Source organism: Phyllostomus discolor, chromosome 2, assembly GCF_004126475.2.
Source record: "Phyllostomus discolor isolate MPI-MPIP mPhyDis1 chromosome 2, mPhyDis1.pri.v3, whole genome shotgun sequence".
NCBI lineage: Eukaryota > Metazoa > Chordata > Mammalia > Chiroptera > Phyllostomidae > Phyllostomus > Phyllostomus discolor.
In genome coordinates, this window is record NC_040904.2 from 193,596,847 (window position 1) to 193,615,137 (window position 18,291).

At 42.3% G+C, this 18,291-nt stretch overlaps 1 protein-coding gene across 1 annotated transcript in view; it reads right to left on the reverse strand.

The window, feature by feature from the left end:
- Positions 1-1,730: 1,730 nt before the first annotated feature.
- Positions 1,731-18,291, reverse strand: part of A2ML1 (alpha-2-macroglobulin like 1) — a 35,401-nt gene continuing 18,840 nt past the window's right edge. The window contains exons 20-36 of the mRNA XM_028533037.2: positions 18,004-18,130; positions 16,869-16,990; positions 16,254-16,305; positions 15,801-15,884; positions 14,179-14,355; positions 13,935-14,016; positions 13,435-13,591; positions 11,206-11,280; positions 10,864-11,026; positions 9,278-9,492; positions 6,656-6,871; positions 6,363-6,490; positions 6,122-6,212; positions 5,759-5,827; positions 3,781-3,883; positions 3,311-3,352; positions 1,731-2,809 (exon numbers count right to left, since the gene is read on the reverse strand). Coding sequence (XP_028388838.1) covers positions 3,312-3,352; positions 3,781-3,883; positions 5,759-5,827; positions 6,122-6,212; positions 6,363-6,490; positions 6,656-6,871; positions 9,278-9,492; positions 10,864-11,026; positions 11,206-11,280; positions 13,435-13,591; positions 13,935-14,016; positions 14,179-14,355; positions 15,801-15,884; positions 16,254-16,305; positions 16,869-16,990; positions 18,004-18,130 — 1,902 coding nt within the window. The 3' untranslated portion in view covers positions 1,731-2,809; position 3,311. The remainder of the gene's footprint in view (positions 2,810-3,310; positions 3,353-3,780; positions 3,884-5,758; positions 5,828-6,121; positions 6,213-6,362; positions 6,491-6,655; positions 6,872-9,277; positions 9,493-10,863; positions 11,027-11,205; positions 11,281-13,434; positions 13,592-13,934; positions 14,017-14,178; positions 14,356-15,800; positions 15,885-16,253; positions 16,306-16,868; positions 16,991-18,003; positions 18,131-18,291) is intronic.

An 18,291-nucleotide genomic window follows, 5' to 3' on the forward strand; every position in this document is an offset into this window, starting at 1 on the left:
GATGGAGCTGGAGGGGAACACACAAGAGGTACTCGGCATGCCCCTTTCTGCCTGAAAGCGGGGCAGGAATTTATTTCCCTTAGTGCAGGTGGTCCTCCTGTCCCATACCAGGAGAACAACGCTCACCGCAGGAGAGAGAAAGCCAGCTCTGACTTGTATCTGCAAGAACAAACCTTACTAAAAAAGCCCTTACCTTCCACTCCTTTATTCCATATATTTGCCGTCTTATAATTTATTGCCCCTGGAAGACAACCCCCTTTCTCTGTTTTGGCACTTCTCCACAGTTTATCACCCTTTGTTAAAATAGTAATATAAGTCTCAGGGCCTGTTTTCCCTTTTTTCTTTTATTCTTTTTTTTTAAAGATTTTATTTTCATTTTTAGAGAGGGAAGGGAGGGAGGGAGATAGAGAGAGAGAGAGACATCAATGTGCGGTTGCTGGGGGTTATGGCCTGCAATCCAGGCATGTACCCTGGCTGGGAACCGAACCTGGGACACTTTGGTTCCCAGCCCACGCTCAATCCACTGAGCTACGCCAGCCAGGGCTTTTTCTTTTATTCTTAAGTATAGTTTATTGATTACGCTATTACAGTGGTCCCAATTTTTCTCCCCTTTATCCCCCTCTGCCCTGCACCTCCCCACCATCCAGCATTCCCCTTCCCCTTAGTTCATGTCCATGGGTTGCACATAAAAGTTCTTTGGCTTCTCCATTTCCTACACTATTCTTAACTGCCCCCTGTCTACTACTTTGTATTTTGTGCCTACTCTTTATGCTTCTTATTCTCTGTACCTTTTCCCCCCGTTTTCACTTTTTTCATGTTAAACCACCATATTCATGTAAAATAAACCTTTTCTCCCATAAATCTCTTTGGTTTTTTATTTGTTCTTTGCCAATTTAATTCACAGGCCTCAGCCACTGAATATAAGAGGGTAGAAGAGAAAAAGGTGTTTTTCTCCTACATAACCCACAGCCTAGAATCCTGGCAGTCTCCCCAGACTCTTCCCTGACTGTCCTGTCTTGCACTCAGTCAGTCCCTGGCAGCGGTGAGCCTCACCTGAGCCCTGGGCTCAACCTGGAGAAGCTTTTCCTGATCACTCCTTCACCTCAGCCTGGGAAGGTGCCTGACCTATGTACTTCCATAGCTTTTTGTAACTTTTTGATTACATTTTGGCACAATGCATTTTAACGGTTAATTTGTTTATTTTCTCCCTCCACTAGTCTATGAGCTCCTAGAGGATAAAACTTCATTTTATTTTTGCATTCTCAGGCCTGGTAGAGTACCTGGCATATAATAAAAACATATATGGAGAATTCACTGTATGTACTATGACACCAAGGGTCACTTAACCCTTACAAGCACCTTACTTCTGAAGTATGCACAAATGTTTGCACTTTAGTAAGCTGAACAATGTAAATTTTCTCATTAACATCTTTCTTTTCAGTGTAGTTGATGATTTGTCATGAAAATGTTATTTTTCTCCTACCAGAAGCCCTAAAGATACAAGAATAGTTTCTGTAATGATTTAAAATGTTTTCTGCCCAGATATAACTTCTTGTGTCTTGAGGATCACCATTCTATCTCCACTGCAAACAGTGTGAGTGGGCGGGCAGGGTCGGGGTGGGGAGCATGGAGGCCATGACGCTGCTCTGGTAGAAGCTACAGAGCCAAACGTAATCGAGGGTGGAGCCTTCTGTGAGTAGGAGGAGTGTGTCCATGACGGCCCTCTCTTCTCCGGAGTTCTCTCTGCTCTCTTCCTGTAGTACCTGAGGGGTAAAGCAGGCATCAAGGTTGCCTCCTTTGAGTGTGTTCCCCATCTTCTCTCAATTTGGGAACTCCTCGGAGGACCAGGGCAGAGTCTTGAGGGAGGAGACAGGGAATGAATAGTTCATGTGGCGTTGGGCTCAGAGAACTATATCTCTACATCATGGACTGACTTTTCCCTAACTCTGTTGTTCAGAGGTCAGCATCTTGAGGAGCAGTAGCAGAGTGCAGACATAGAGGGTAAAGTGTGTAATTATTTAGCAATCTTTGCTTTAAATATCACTCATCTTTTTCTACCTTCCCTTTGCCTCCAAACCTGTTTCCAAAACAAAGCCATTGAACCGAGGAAGCGCTGACACGATGAGGGGTTTCCCGTGTGCGTAAGTGCTGGGGGATCACGCAGGAGAAAAGCAGAGAGAGAGAAGCCTGGCAGCCCCTTTTCTAGTTATCAGTCACTGTTTGCTCTACCATCCCTTAACTAGGACTCTCTACTCTGACCCCTCCCTGAATCCTTAACAGGATTCTTGGAGAAGTCTGAATCAAAAGGTTTAAGGAAGAAGCCAGAATACGAGAAATTTTGCTATCCACAGAAACCTTCACAGAGGCAACTGCACAGATTTTCTTTTCAAGGGAAAATATTTATTGTTTTTAGTTTATTTCCAAAGCCCTAACTAAGTAATACCTTCCCCTAGACTTAACTCCCAGGAAGACATCCTTATCTTCCCTGTACCGTCCTCTACCACCATCTCCTTCCCACAGAGCCTCCTAAAGGGCTAACCCACATCTCCTCCCTCAGTGATCTTTCCCACGGCATTCCCTCTTCCTGCGATAATCCCTAGCCTTCTCCCTCAACCCTTTATTTTGGCATCTAAGTGTCTGTGAAGTAGTCAAAAGTAGCTGAGCTTCAGGCCTGTCCATCTGTTGGCCACTCACTAGATGGTTTAGAGAAATCAAGTCATTTGGTCGAATGAGGTCTGCTTTAAGAGGCAGAAGAATGCTGTCCAGAAGAATCACGTCGTAGAGGATTAATGCAGCCTCTCTCCAACATCTGTCCTTGGGGGGGGGGCGGCGTGAAATAAAAACAAAAATGGAAGAGGATGTCATGATACTCAGAAAGTCTTCACAATTACAGAGGGGCTTTTTCCTACCTAAAAAAACTCACAAATGCACAATGAGATTATTAATGGTGTTACCTCAAGGGAGTAAAATCAAGTAATTCTTCACTTTTGTCTTAGTATTTTTGTATAACAAAAATACATAATGTAAAAACAATTAGGAAATTATTCATTTCCTAATTATTTCATTCATTAATTTTCTATCAGGAAATAAAACCAAGTTGTTTTTAAAAATCGCATAGAACCCCTCATATATAAATGACCCTTAGCTTTTTCTGATGTGAACTATGAGAATTATTAGTTCCTCTTCAAGAGTTTAGGACAAAAAAGAAAAGCCCACTCTGTATAAAAAATAAGCTTCCAAAAGACAACAACGGTAACTCAGAAGAAGATCCCCTAGCCCCAAAGCCCACCCTTCTCCCTTCTGGCCTTACCTCACTCACAGGGATCCGAATACTGAATCGTTGCCTGTTCCTCTGTGAAACAAAATGACATTCTATTACATTGTAGGCTTCACACATTCGAGAGAAAATACTTCATAAAAGCTCCTGTTTTAACCTTTTTCAAAGGATCCCTACAGGTTACATTCAGAATTGCAGGAAGGTTCCAATCACTGATATTTGCACCCTTGTGGTAAATTATTAATCACAGCAAGAATATTAATAGCCCTTGGAGAACAATGGCTCACGTTTTTCTTTTGGTCTGTGGGCCACAGCCTATAAAATATCTGTAATGCAGAAGACTTTTTAAAATGGCATGTAACTGAATTAAAGTATTGTAAGAGATTGGATAATGGAATTCTATGCTACTTGCCTTGGGAAGCAATATTTGTAAAATTAGGAGAGATATGTTAAAGAATCAGGCAGGACCATGCTGGGAGATGCTGGTCAAGCTCAGCCCTCACCTGGTGAGTAGTAATCATAGACCTTGATGGTTGCCAGTTTCAGGTTTGTGACTAACACGCTCTGGCTGATGGTGAAGGTGTAAGTCTGAGTCTTCTTGTTGAGCTATGGGGAAGGTATACAACATCATATTAAAACTAAAGTGAAAATGGGCCCTGGCTGGCGTAGCTCAGTGGATTGAGCGCGGGGCTGCGAACCAAAGTGTCGCTGGTTCGATTCCCAGTCAGGGCACATGCCTGGGTTGCAGGCCACAGCCCCCAGAAACCGCACATTGATGTTTCTCTCTCTTTCTCTCTCTTTCTCCCTCCCTTCCCTCTCTAAAAATAAATAAATAAAATCTTTAAAAAAACTGAAGTGAAAATAACGCTCTATGTAATGTGGAAGCTAAAAGCCTCTGGTCGTCACACAGATTTTCTGAAACCCTTGGATCCGTCCCTTCTGCCCTATGCCAGGCTTAAAGGTACAGCCTTGGGCTGACTTTCTGGCTCTTTCTTCTCAGCATCTTACAGCTTCCTGGCCCCTCTGTAACATGCTTCCCTACATCCATGGCCTACTTTAACCCACAGCTTCCCCACGAAATACATCGAAGTAGCCAAAGAAACAGAGACATTTCTCCAATAGCTCTGTGCTACCTCCTGGACTCGGTCAGGCCACTCTAGCATGTGATACTAAAAAGAAAGTGTACGTGAAAGCACCATAACCTCACACAAGTGTTTAACATCATGGTTTCAGGGTTGTTCAAAGGAAACTATACCAGACTCACTTAAAACAAACCCCCCTGGCTATCTGGGAGATAAGAAAACTGCAGTTCAATGCGTGAGGTGGCATGAGGGAAGGGGCTGGAAATGGACATTAGCAAAAATAGTAAATTTTCACTGGAGGTGCTCTTGTCTGTCAATTACACAGCAAGGTTACTTCTGTTCCCTGTGTTGAATAAAATATGATAAAATAGATAAAACAGGTATTTGTAACAATTTTTAGAAGATTACTAGTCCTAGAGAACTTGTTTTGTTGACATGAAAGGTTACATGGAATGTCAAATATTAACATTGTAAACTTTTAAAAGATTTTAGTTATTTATTTTGAGAGAAAGGGGAGGGAGGGAGAAAGAGAGGGAGAGAAACATTGATTACCAATGTGTGAAAGAAGCATCAATTGGTTGCCTCTTCTTCACCCTCAATGGGGACCTGGCCTTGCAACCCAGGCATGTGCCCTCACAGGGAATCGAACCAGCAACCTGATGGTTCACAGGCTGGTGCTCAACCCACTGAGCTACACCAGCCAGGGCACTCTGAATATTTTTACATGTCTTAGATCATTTAATTTTTTTCAATAGCTGAGGTAAATAGCTATTTTTACCACTACCCGCACTCATTTTACAATGGAGTAAACAGACATTCAACAACTTGCAGGCGGTGTGAGAACCAGGATTTCAACCCAGGCAGTCTGGCATCAAAGCCTCTGCTACTAACACCTATCCTACACTCTAGAGCTGTCATGCTGCAGGTGGCCACTGAGCACTTGAAATGCGGCCAGTCAGAATGGAGATGTGCTGGAAGAGTAAAACTCAAACTGGATTTCAAAGATGTAGTAAGAAAAAACAAAGAAGAAAGATACTTCATTAACACTTGCTATATTAATTATATGGCGACATAAAAATATTTGGGGCCTATAAGGTTAAATAAAACATATTTACGTTAAAACTAATTTTATGTTTCTCTTTACTTTTTAACAGGTGCCATTAGAAAGTTTCAAATGGCACAAATGGCTCACATTTCGTGTCTGTGCGGCGGTGCTGCCCTGAAGGACACGAGGCTATTCGGTGGTACACCAGCACGGAGGCAGAATTCATTCCGTGGCTGTGAACTCAGTCTCTCAGGACCCTCATCCCTGCGCATGGCACACTAGTGTATACAGATTGGAAGGGAATTTGCAAAGCATAAACAATCAAGCTCTTTGGTCTGGTTCTTGAATACCTACCTCTTCCAAGTAAATGTTAAGTGTGTCAGCTCCAGACTCAACCTTCTTCACCAGTGGTTGCTGGAGAAGCTGAATAAGAAAGAGGGAAAAATGGAGACTGAGATCCAGAGCCTTCCCTGTGCCCTAGGGGAGTCTCCCACAGCTCTGTCATGATGAAGGAAACAGCATGTACTGCACAAAGGTAAGAAAAGGAACAAAGACTATTCCAGGTTCCATCTCATACATCTGGTGCACCTTTGTAGTTCATTTAGATAACACAGTTATGAATTGTGTATATATACTATGACGCCATTTTACCAGCTTTTTAATGATAACATTAGGTCCCCTGGGAGCTATTAAATGAAGAAGAGAGAAGTGACTTACTAACTGATCAGTGCCCTCCATGGGGCTGAACCCAGAAAGCATCTTCACTTCCACAATGGCCATGTTGGAAGAGCTGCGACTCCCCACGTAACTGAGGGCAGAAAGAAGCAAGCCTATGTGAGCCTATGATTTTCACTCTCAGCCTGCTCTATCCCAACCCACACACAAACACACATGCACACAAATCCCAATTCAGCTTCTATGATCCAGGTGCCCCCACCACAACCTCTGCTTTCCTCACCTGGTGTGGATCGTGAGAGTCAAGGATCGAGGTGAAGTTGGTTGGGCACATCTAGCTTTTTCCATTTCCACACTAAGACTAAAGGTCTCCACATTTTTAGGAGGGAGAATATTGTATCTCAGCACCGTCTAGTAGGAATAAATAAATTTGAGTTGAGAAGAACTTTAGAAATCGTATGGTTGAAACTACTTTCGTTATACATGAGGTACATAGAGAGAAGGTTCTCCTCGAGGGGAAGATGCCCTCAGACTCTCCTTTCCAACACACACTCATTCTCTTGGATCTCTCCTTACCTGCACATAGGCACAGCCCTGGCCCGTGGCCTCCAAGGTGTACACTCCAGGGACATTGGGCAGAGTTTCTTGCTGGAGTACCAACCGGTTGGCAGCCTGAACACTGAAAGAGTGCTGGAAATTCTCAGCTGATTTTACAGCCAGCTTGACTTCCTCAGATGGCGCATAGACAGTGGTGGCATATTTGGCAAGAGCTTGGAGAGCAACTACAGTATCCTGAGGAACACGAGCAAGCATATGCTTACCATTGTGTAAGCCATTGCAATTAACCTCAAACAACACTATAACCTACAGACCTGGTGGTGGTTTGCTAGCTTAGATGATACATCTTTTAAATATCTAAAAACCACATTCGTGAGGACTGGGGAAGCCGATACAGAAATCATAGTGTCTCACTTGTATAGAAAAATTTCCATCAAGTTATTATTGAACATCCATAGGTCAGTAGGCTAACCTTACACATTCATATCTGGCAACCAAACCTAGCTTCAAAATAGGCTATTGTTAGAAGCAAGTGGATATCTGTTCAGTATACATTTTACAGTTTTCTTATTTGAGGAGGAAACAGCAGCAACTGGGTAGCCCTAGAAAATGCACAGTTTTCAAATTATTTAAATGTAATAATCTTTTATGGCACAGTTGGAAAGGGTATTAGGAAATCCTTCCTTGCCAGCCAAGGTTTCTTAGCCATTCTGCCATGTGATGACCTTTTCTTCATCTGGGAATAAGACAGGTAACCTGTCAATAACACCATGTAGCATCATGTACTTCAAACCTTTTCACTCTGAAAACATTTGATCTTTATTTATATAAAGTGCAACTAGGGGAAAGAAAAAAAGAATGAGGTATTCAGCAAAACTGTCATATCTCAGTCTGTGTTGAGAATTTCTACAGTCTCGACACTTGGTAAAATATCTATTACTGAATAAAGGAACCCACTTCCTCCTATCCCAAATGAAAAAGAACAGTCATATTTAGACATTACACTATCACATAAAAATAAGAAGACATGTCACCACATCGGGGAAGCTGTGAACAAGTTATACCTGTGCAGCTTGATAACTTTTTGTCTACCCTCTGTGAACTAGAGCCACGGAGGTCTTCACTGCTTGGACATGTGAAGCAATTCAAGGAATGGGACACAACATCAGCTCAAAAAACTGACGTGGATGATGTGTAACTTCTGAGAATAGCCAAGTATTGTATTCAGAAACAAACCTGACATATATCTGTCACTGAGAGTTCTCCACGCTTGATCCACTGCTTTTAATAATTATATATTATAATTATTTAGGGCTCAACAAGAAGGAAATCTTTCCTGATATTTGGCCAAGAGTTTCCCTGAAATAAGGAAGCAGGGTCCCATATAATATTTTAAAGTTCCAGTTGAGTTATTACTATACTCCAGCTCATTGCACTTAACATCTTTACCGGACACTTTACCTATTAAAATCTTTCATTCTTCCAGGCCTAAATTACATGTTATACCCTTAATAAAACTGGCCCTAATTTCAACAAGAATATAACCTCTGTGTGTTTTCTTGTTTACTTCTGTATCCTTGGCCACTTGGACATGGTAGGTTTTAACATTCACAGAACAAATGAATTAATGATGACTTTCTTTGCTATCCTCTGATCATTTTTATGTCATTATTTACATTTGTCATACCCTTTCCCCCCTACTGCAACCCCACTAATTCAATTTCTCCTTCACCCTAACCTAAGTAAATGAAATAATATCCTGATCTCTTCAAATCCAGGATTCCCAACCTCTAAATCATCCTGTTCACCAAGTGACAGATTGATCTTTCTGGAGCAAATTAATAGCTCCTCAGTATTAGGCACAAACTTGAGTCTGATATGCAAGGCCCTTCATAATATGAACCTACCCTGCCTTTCCAACCTAAGTCCCACTATGCTTCACGTAAACCAGTTTTCCCAACAGCTACTCTGTCCTTTTGCAAATGGGTGTCTCTACTCACGCCATTTCCACTTCATTTCAATAGTTGCCCAGCAAAATTTTACACATTCTTCTAGATCTACCTCAAGTGCCATTCCCCTGTGAAGACTTTTATCCCTCAAGCAGATGAGAGCCCCCTCTCCTTTTTGTTCCTTTCTTTTTAATTTTCCTCTATCTTTTTTGTATTCAACATTTTGTGCCTTTTGTATCTTTCTTATATAACCACACCCTGCTTTGTAATGAATAAAACTTTTTCTAGCTTTCCTTTTAGATTGTAAACTTTTTAGACTATATTTCACTAGCTCTTCAAAACCTGAAATAGTAGAAGAAGGTATACCCATAAAAATCTTCCTTTTATCCTTAGACCCCATAATTAGCTTTCTAAATTGTTAATATATAAATTTGGCAATAATTGTATATGTCCTCTTTACATATAAAACATGACTCTCATGATGTTTCATACTCTGCAAAGAAAGAGCATTAAATGAACATCGTGCTACATACATGCTCATATGACCCAGTTTATGACTGCTTCTATATATTTTTCACATGCTTTTTCTCCCTCTCTATAGAATTATAACTGCCCGACCTGGAGGGCAAGAGCAGTAGTTTTTTCCTTCATCCCCACATGATAAGTGGCATTAGGAGAGCAGGCTCTTTACCTGAGTGGAAGAGAAGCCCCCGTATGCATTGCGTTGTTTGGCCAACCAAGCCACTATACCAGTGGCCTTGGCTAACTCCTTCTGAGTCAGACTAGCTTTGCTAAGCCAGGCCAACAATACATATGCCGTGAGTTCCACATCTACAGCCTCAAGCGTAGCCCAAGGGCTGTCATCCGATGACCGAGTAGGTTTCTGGCTCCAGTGAATGGACTCTCCTATGGAGAAGGAAGCATAGATAGGAAGGTCTTGAATGGAAATGGTTTTCCCAAATTCACTTTGTAAATGTGTGTGTGTGTTTACTCACACATAATTCCTCAAAATGAAGCTGGGAGCATCAATACATGCCTCCAGAAATTATAGGAAAACAGCCCTCATTAATCTATACATTCTAATGCTAATGGAAATAGGTAGGTAGAAACTTCTTAAAACAATCTTATATGTTTGGGGAATGTTTTTGGCTAACAAAATTTTATTAATTTTAATATTTATTTTACTTAAAGGTTTAACATTTTAAGAAGAATAAATATGGTAGAGCATGCCTAAGAACTCTGAGAAACCATAGAAGAAATGTTAATGAAGGTGAGCAAATAGAGGATGAGACCAAGCCAAAGCTCTATGGCCCTGGCCAGGTAGCTCAGCTGGTTAGAGCGTCATCCTGCTACTCCAAGGTTGCAGGTTTGATCCCCAGTCAGGGCACATACAAGAATCAACCAATGGATGCATAAATCAGTGAAACAACAAACCAATGTTTGGGTCCCCCCCTCTTTTTCTCTCTCTCTCTAAAATCTATTTAAAAAAATTTTAAAAAACCACCCTCAATGACAACCAAGGGTCAAAGACAAAGAAGAACAAACAGAAGTGAGAAGAGTGAAAGCTAGAAGTCTAATTATATGTTTATTGATAATATATAAATAACCTACAGAGGGCAATCTAATTGGAAGAACATAGCAGAAAACATGTGAGCATGCAATGCAAGATAACGGAGAAGAGATAATCACATTAAATCACACACTCTAGAACAGATGTCATTGTCTGAAATACCCATGTCATGACCCCAAACCACCCGGGGTCCACATGAGAGGGCAACTTGGCAATGACATTTGCACAAAGGAAAGCTGCAATTAAATTTTTCCCAGAAGTATAATTTTAAATACACAGCTAGATAAATAAAATGCATTAATGTTTTATGTGTAAGATCTACTAGAATAGCAACTATTATCTTACACACATCCAAAATTTTAAAGGCACCTTGAGAAATCTCTAAGTTTTAGTCTTACCCCATCAACTCCAATAATCTTACACCAAAGAATTATTAAATACCTGCAAAAGGGCGATTCTACAACTCCAGGAAGCTTTCTGACTAGTTCCTACCATCCATTTTCCCTTCATGTTGGAAGTGTAACAGCGCCTTTGAGGACTTACATGGGCTTTCCCCCAAAACTCTCAGCAATCATTTTATGACAATAACTTTTACTAAAATGAACCTTAGAATTGAATATATGTGGGACTATGGAGACTAGGAAAAATGATAGATAATTCACAGCATATTTTCACAGTTTCCAAAAACTCATAACGTGACCACATACCTGAGATGATAGCCTGACGATCTAACTGCTCCAGAAGGATGTTTCTGATGTCCATCTCCCCAGCCAGAGAGAACGTGTAAGCTAGCAGGGCCTGTGTGTAGAGGCTGGTGGTGGAGGAAGCAGAATTCTTGAGACACTGCAGACCCCGACTCACCATTGGGTCCTAAAAAATGAAAGAGAAGAAGTGAATTTACAAGGCACTTCTTATAAAATGGGAAGTGATAAGGAAATCATCATATCTCCTTTGAGTTCAAAAGGCTGACTAGGGACAAAACTAAGTAAATTTCTCTAGAAATAGGCAAGATAAGATGACCATAGAGAAGAGGAGCCAGAGAAACTCACATCTGTGGTCTTCTTCATCTCCAGCAAAGCAGCTGTGATGTAGGCGGTCAAGGAGATCTCATCGTCAACACCACCCTGGAGGGAAGAAGGGAGGCAGTAAGTCAGGGAAGCAGCCAGCCCAGGCGAGAATTGTGTGCCAATGACAAAATAGTCTCCCTCCCCCCAATGGATGGATTATTTCTCACACACACACACACACACACACACACACACACAACCCCAAGCCTCCAGGACACACAAGGAGGGGGAACTGGCTGGATTTCAACAACAGCACAACCTTAAACAGCAGCCTAAGAGAGGTAACAGGAGGTCCTCAGCTCCCCAGGAGAAGGGGTTAGAAAACACGACAGGTTAAAAATGAAGGCGGTGGGAGGGGGGATAAAGAGACTCTTTTTCTCAGATTCTTACAAAATCTGAGCCTCCTCAAATGGATGTCCCCTCATGTAGCACAAAGCCCACCTCCTCCTCTGGGGAGATTAATTGACACTTTCCCTGTTTAATATCTTTCACGGAAAGATTTAGCAAGTTTTAAAAAATATTTCATCTACATTATTATCCTCGTTGTGTAGATTAAAGGAAAAAAACACATAAAAGGATTAAGTAGCTTGTTGAAGACTGCACAGCTAATCATTTAGGACTGGGATTTGAACCCAGGGAGTTTAACTCTGGAGCTCCTGTGCAGACCACTAAGATTGACTGCACATGTGACAGTCAATAGACTAGCTGACTCTAATCAGAGAAGGGGAGAAAATCCTCTGGGGCCTTGTTCCGGTCAGGTCCTGGCTTGCACTACTCCAGGGTATATTTGACACAGTGTAAGAGAAGAAAGCTGCTTGGTAGGGGGAGGGGCACTGATCAGATGCCGTGTAAGGAGTGCTAACAAACCTTACACTGAGTTTTCTTTTCTTCAGTGCTCTAGGCTTTTATTCCAGGTCCTGCAATACCTAGAATACCACTCTACATAAGTTCTCTAGGAAAGTTCATACAAATCTTCCTTTCACTGGTATGTTCTGAACTGAACAAGCTGTCCTGCAGCATCAGCACCTCCCGCTGTGTTTGGGAGGGGACAGGCAAGGCAGGGAGTGGGTGAGCGCAGTGTCTCCGGAGTCCAGTTGCTATAGTTCATATTAGTCCTACGAGTCATTAGCATTCACTTGGAGCAAGTCACTTAATCTCTGAACCTTAGTTTCTTATCTGTAAAATGTGATTAAGAGTGGTATATCACCTGGCTGGTGTAGCTCAGTGGATTGAGCATGGACTGCGAACCAAAGCATCGCAGGTTCGATTCCCAGTCAGGGCACATGCCTGGGTTGCAGGCCATGGCCCCCAGCAACCACACATTGATGTTTCTCTCTCTCTCTTTCTCCCTCCCTTCCCTCTCTAAAAATAAATAAATAAAATCTTTTAAAAAAAGAGAGGTATATCAGTACCTAGCTCAGTGATTTGTTGTAAATATTAAATGATATCAAATAAACAAAGAACTTAGAATAATGTCCGGCAGAGAGTAAAACCCTTTTACAAAAGACACTGGGCTGCCTGTTAGTCCCCACCAAAGCAAATGGCTTTGCTTCAGATTTAGAGATAGTAAAAGGCTCAGAAATATTCTAGTCCGGTGGTTATCAAGCATTAGCAAGTATCAAAATAGTTATGGGGATGTAAAGTAAAGCTTAGGGAATATAGTCAACAATAGTGTAATAACTACACATGGTATCAGGTAGGTACAAGACTTATTAAGGGGATCAGTTATATAAATGTCTAAACACTATAGTATATACCTGATATTAATATAATATTGAATATCAACTGTAATAAAAATATAAAAAATTTTAGAATGAAAACATAAATAATCAAACCTAAAAAAGAAAACTGTAGCAAGCAGAAGAATCACAAGGGCTTATTAAAACACAAATTTTGGTCCATACCCCCAGAGTTTCTCAGAGTAGGTCTGGTGCAGGGGCTAGAATTTTTATTTTAAGCAAGTTCTTAGATGACGCTGATGCAATGGATCTGGGATCATGCTTTGAGAACCAAGTTCTAGAACATGTTCCCGTTTTACAGATGTGGAAACTGAGGCTCAGAATGGTTAAGTATATCGACCAAGTCACCCAGAGACCACGCCGAGTGAACAACACCAGCTCCCAGGCCAGTGCTCGTCTGACTCTGCTCCATCAGAGGTACAATTCCTCCCAGACACAGTGGTGGGCAGCCAGCCCCCAGGCAGAGCCACACCTTCATAGCCGTGTGAAGGAGCTTTCCCACATTAGCGTAGCAGCCGCTTGGGAGCTGGTTTCCCGCCATCCACTTGAGCGCGTCCTGGATGTTCTTGTCATCAATGAAAATGAATTCCTGAGCTTGACCAAAGCATTTGGTGACAAAGGCTGTCAGCCTATATGGGCAAAGAGGGAAACATTGCATGAAGGGGCGTTTGTAGGTGAGGGTATGATAGTTCTATAGTTTATTCTGGTGTATGGTACCAGAAGGGAAGTTGAGGAAATACAATGCCGTAGAAGGCCTGGAAAAGGGAGGCATTTATAGGCATGAATGGGAACAAGAACTGGGGAGGCACAAGGTCAGAGAGAAAACCATTCATGCGGCTGAAATAAGCAGAATGAAAGAGGTGGAGGAGAGAGTGCAAGAAGGAATGGGCTTAAAGGGGCAGGCAGAGGAATAGTTCCACTCAGGGATCATGCTCCAGGGTACAGAACTCATTGAGCATTGGGCAATATTACCATGTGTTTCCATTTCCATCCATCTCCCCAAAGGCACTGTATGAGCCATTGCTGTGTTTGTACATTAGCTCCTTCTGGTACCCTGGGAAGCCAGAGATGGTTTTAGATCACAGTGACAACTTCAAAAAACACCCCCATGGCTTTTAAGGCCATGGGACATTTCAGGGACTGAGCCTCCCAGTATCTTATCAAGCTATCAAGGGCCTCGAGGAGGTATCCAAGAAGGAAGATCTAACCAACTCACCTTGCTCCAGGAAACCCACTGCTCGGGACCTGACTTCCTTGGTCAGCAGTGCTGACTTCTCCAGGTACTGCAAGACATAGATGATGGGAGCAAAAAGCACCATGTTCTGCTCCCCACAGCCACTTGGCATCTGCACCAAATTGTCTAGGTTCTGCAGGGCTGTGCCCATAATGTCTCCTGGGATCAAAAAAAAAAAAAAAGGAGAAAGAAGGTGGTGGTAAAAGAAGGAATGCTTAGGAGTTGTTATCATTAGCTTAACATGTATTAGCTATCGTTCAGTGGGTATCTACTCTGTGGCCTGAGAGACCGCGCAGTAAGGCAAACACAGTCTCCACCTCTAAGAGCTCATAGTCAGAGGGGCAGACAATAACAATACGTTATAATTATAATTCATTATAAACAAAATAATATAGTACTCCCATATTGGGAATGTACAAGATGCTGCAGTATACAGAAAGGTACGTAGGCCACCTGAGAGAGTTTAGGGCTTTTAAAAACCATGTCACTGGAGATGATGAGTGATTTAACAAAACCTGCAATACTTAGACTCAGTCTCTAAGTTCCCCCACTGCATATAAATATGACCCTCCAAGTCACCAAGTCCCTCCCGAGCACACACAATCTGATACCACTTTTTAAGTTATATTTACTGACCCCTCCATATAATTCATAAGCCAGAAAACCTGAACTAAATGATTCATGAACACCGGTATTTCATCCATGGAGTTCTATTCAAATGTATAAAATATGTACTGAGTATCAAGCACGTTTCAGGAAATTTGGTAGGAACAGAAATAATGAAGACCTGGCCCTTGTCCTCAAGGAGTTCACAATGCACTGTAGGAGCCAGACAGTGAGCTGGAGTACAGTTACAGTATTGTAAGTGCCATCCCAGAGCTATGAATGAAATACAGTCAAAATGGACACATTTTAACCTGGAAGAGATTTGGAAAGGGAGTAGGAGTAAAGAAAGAACCTAACATGTTTAGGGCTTCTGCTATAAGCTAGATATTGTGCTGGGGACTTCATATCAACCTTTACACCAATGCCGAGAGGCAGGTTATTATCACAGCCTTACAAAAGGGAAAGAAGGATCAGGCTTGTTCATTAACTTATTCAAGGTCACACGGCTGGTAGATGCTAACACTGGGATTCTAACTCAGGTTAATGTGATTTTCAAGCTCCTGCTTTTCCATTCACTCCCTCTCCTTGCCCAAAGGAGTGAAGCGCCCTGCCTATGTAATTACGGTCAAGTCTTCCCCAAACCATACTCAAATAGATAAATTCCTCATTTTTTAAATGGCTGCTGTAAATGTTTTGTCTCCCTCCCACCCAACTGATAGACAACATAAACCTAAATACATATCAGGCTTCAGTGACCTTCAGTGTCCTCCTGCCCAGACCCCTTTCTGTTTTCAATGAGAGCCGAAGTTTGTCTAATCCCAGCTGTACTATTACGTACTGGCTGTACCACCCACTATATAAAACAGGCTCTCTTCCCTTCATCACTTCTAATCCACCACATCTTCCTTCAGATAGGTTCACGTGCCCACCCCACTCCACACCGTGGCAGCCTCCGGCTCCATTTTGCCTTTTTGAGCCAAGGTTTTTTAACTGCTTACCCAGAACAGTAATGTAAGCCTTGACTGAATCAGGAACAACATCTCCAGGGAGTTCCAGGGAAATGGATTCTGTGGCTACTTTTCCTGTCAGAGGCAGGGAAAAAAGTGAAACGATAAAAGATAGAAGGTGGAAATAGTGGGGTTCTCGAGCCCAAACCATAGGAAAACTTTTCATAACCCAAGGTTTTCTGGGCCCCGTGCTTTCTGTGGGATGGAGGCAGATTTTTTTCACCTATTCATAATAATCTTTGCTGAAAATATATTCCAAAGAGAGCCATGATTGTGTTGTACATTTTTCTCTTCATCCTGCCTCCCAGCTAATTGGCCCCTTCTGGGATGGCACCCCTGGGTGCCCCCATAACTTCTTGTCCTGTATATTCCTCCTTTTGCCTAAGAATATCTCCTGCTGCCTAAGGGAATTCTCCCCACCAACCCCTCTCTGAGTTCTCCTACCTTTGGGGCACAGCAATGAGCTGTGGGTCTTCTCCACAAGGACACCCTCGGGCTGACATAAAGAGAGACAATGATGGGAAAAGACAATGAAGATGAATCTCAGGGCAGGTGGCACTGAAGGCATAGGCAGGGGAAGGAAAATGGGGAGAAGAAGCCCCTCCCGGCTTCTCTCAGAGCTAGAGAGAGCACAGCATCTCTTTGAGGCTCAGGAGGATTCCATTCCAACCCAGGGATGAGCCTCTCACCAAAATTCTTTCTGGATGAGGGCAAGAACTAAGGACAAGCTTGGGAAACTTCCAAGAAGCAGGATGACAACAGGGTTTATAATGGGACAAAAAAGCAGCTAATGATGACTTTAGGGATTTTAATAAGAGAAACTGACATTCATTGAGTGTCTATGAAGCACCAGACACCAACAAAGTATATCAGGCATTTTCATAGGCCATTGAGATGGGTTAAGTAAATCATTCCAGTTAGAAAGGGGCCAGGGAAGAAGAAAGGTGAGCTACCAAATTGGAGCTGGGATAAGGCTGCAGTGAGAGGCTAACTTGTATGTTAGACACACATGGAACATCCCTGTCTGTACCTCTGAAGCTCAGCCTGCAAAAAACTCACCTTGACCAGAACTGGTTTGATGAGTGTGTCACTCCGGCCCTTTTTCGGAACAAACCCTTTCTGGCCCCTACAGAGTTCGTTGCTGTCCAGAAGCTTAGTAGTGATTGTAAAGTTTACATGACCTGAGAAGAGAGAAGGATAAAGGAAGGTATTGCCAGAGGTACCAGTGAGGTCTCTTCCCCACTGGACCAGGCTTCTTACATTTTTAAAAAATTTTTAAACTTTTGTTTTTTTAATTTTTATTGATTTAAGAGAGAGAAACATTGATTTGTTGTTCCACTTACTGATGCATTTATTGGTTGATTCTTGTATGTGCCCTGGCCGGGGATCGAATCCCGAACATTGGTATATCGGGCCAACTGAGCTACCTGGCCAGGGCCAGTGCTTCTTAAACTTAATGGCATACCCACCACCTGGGGATCTTTTAATAATACAAACTTTGGTTCAGGTGATCTGGGGTAGGGGCCTGTATTCTACATTTCTAACACGCTTCCAGTTGATGCGAATGATACTGGTCCAGTGTGCAGGAGCAGAGACTGTGGAATGAGCTTAGACATGGATCCTCTCCTAGTCAAGATCTTCAGATGAGAACATAGCTTGATTGCCACTTCATGAGAGACCTTGAGCCAAAGGCACCCAGCTAAGCTGCACCCAGATTAATGACCCACAGAAACTGTGTGATCATGTTTGTTCTTTCAAGCCACTATACTGGAGGGTGATTTGTTAAGCAGCAGTAGATAACTCTTACATTGAAAGACTATACTTTGAGTTGCACGGATTTAATCCATGAGCAAATGATATCTCCTAGAGTTAGTGTGGTGATGAGATGACTTAATACATGTACAGCAGTTCAAACAGTGCCTGGCCCAGATGAGGAACATGACCACATAGCCTTTCTTCTCCTGGCATAAATATTACAAAGCTCGCCCTTTCATGCTCAAAGTAGTACAGTGTGGATAATTGTTTAGGTTATCTACCAGAGAGTATTTGCTTATTTATTTGTAACAGAGACTTAGGGAGGAGAAAAATAGAGGCTAATAAAAAGAATAGGAAAGAGGAAACAAAGCAAATGCAGTGGAGGAAAGGATGGAGTTCTCAAACTCAGAGCTTTCGCTCTGTGCTTTCCTTCTCTTACCCAGTTTGATAGCTGTGATATTCCAGTGATAAGTTTTTGCTTCATCAGCACAAAGACAGCTGGAGGCCTGAGAATCTGCCCATGATTCCACCTGGTATTCCTCTGAGTTAGCCAGGTTCGTCTGAACCTGAAGAGAATGTTTAAGCAATAAAGGATGTAAGTAAAGGAGACAAAACTCACAGGCTTAGGAAAACATGGGGGCCAAGACACCAACATTGCATCTCTTTCCCAGGGAAAGCAGTACGCTTCCAACGTAGGGAAAACTCACTGTGGAGGCTCTGGTTTTGA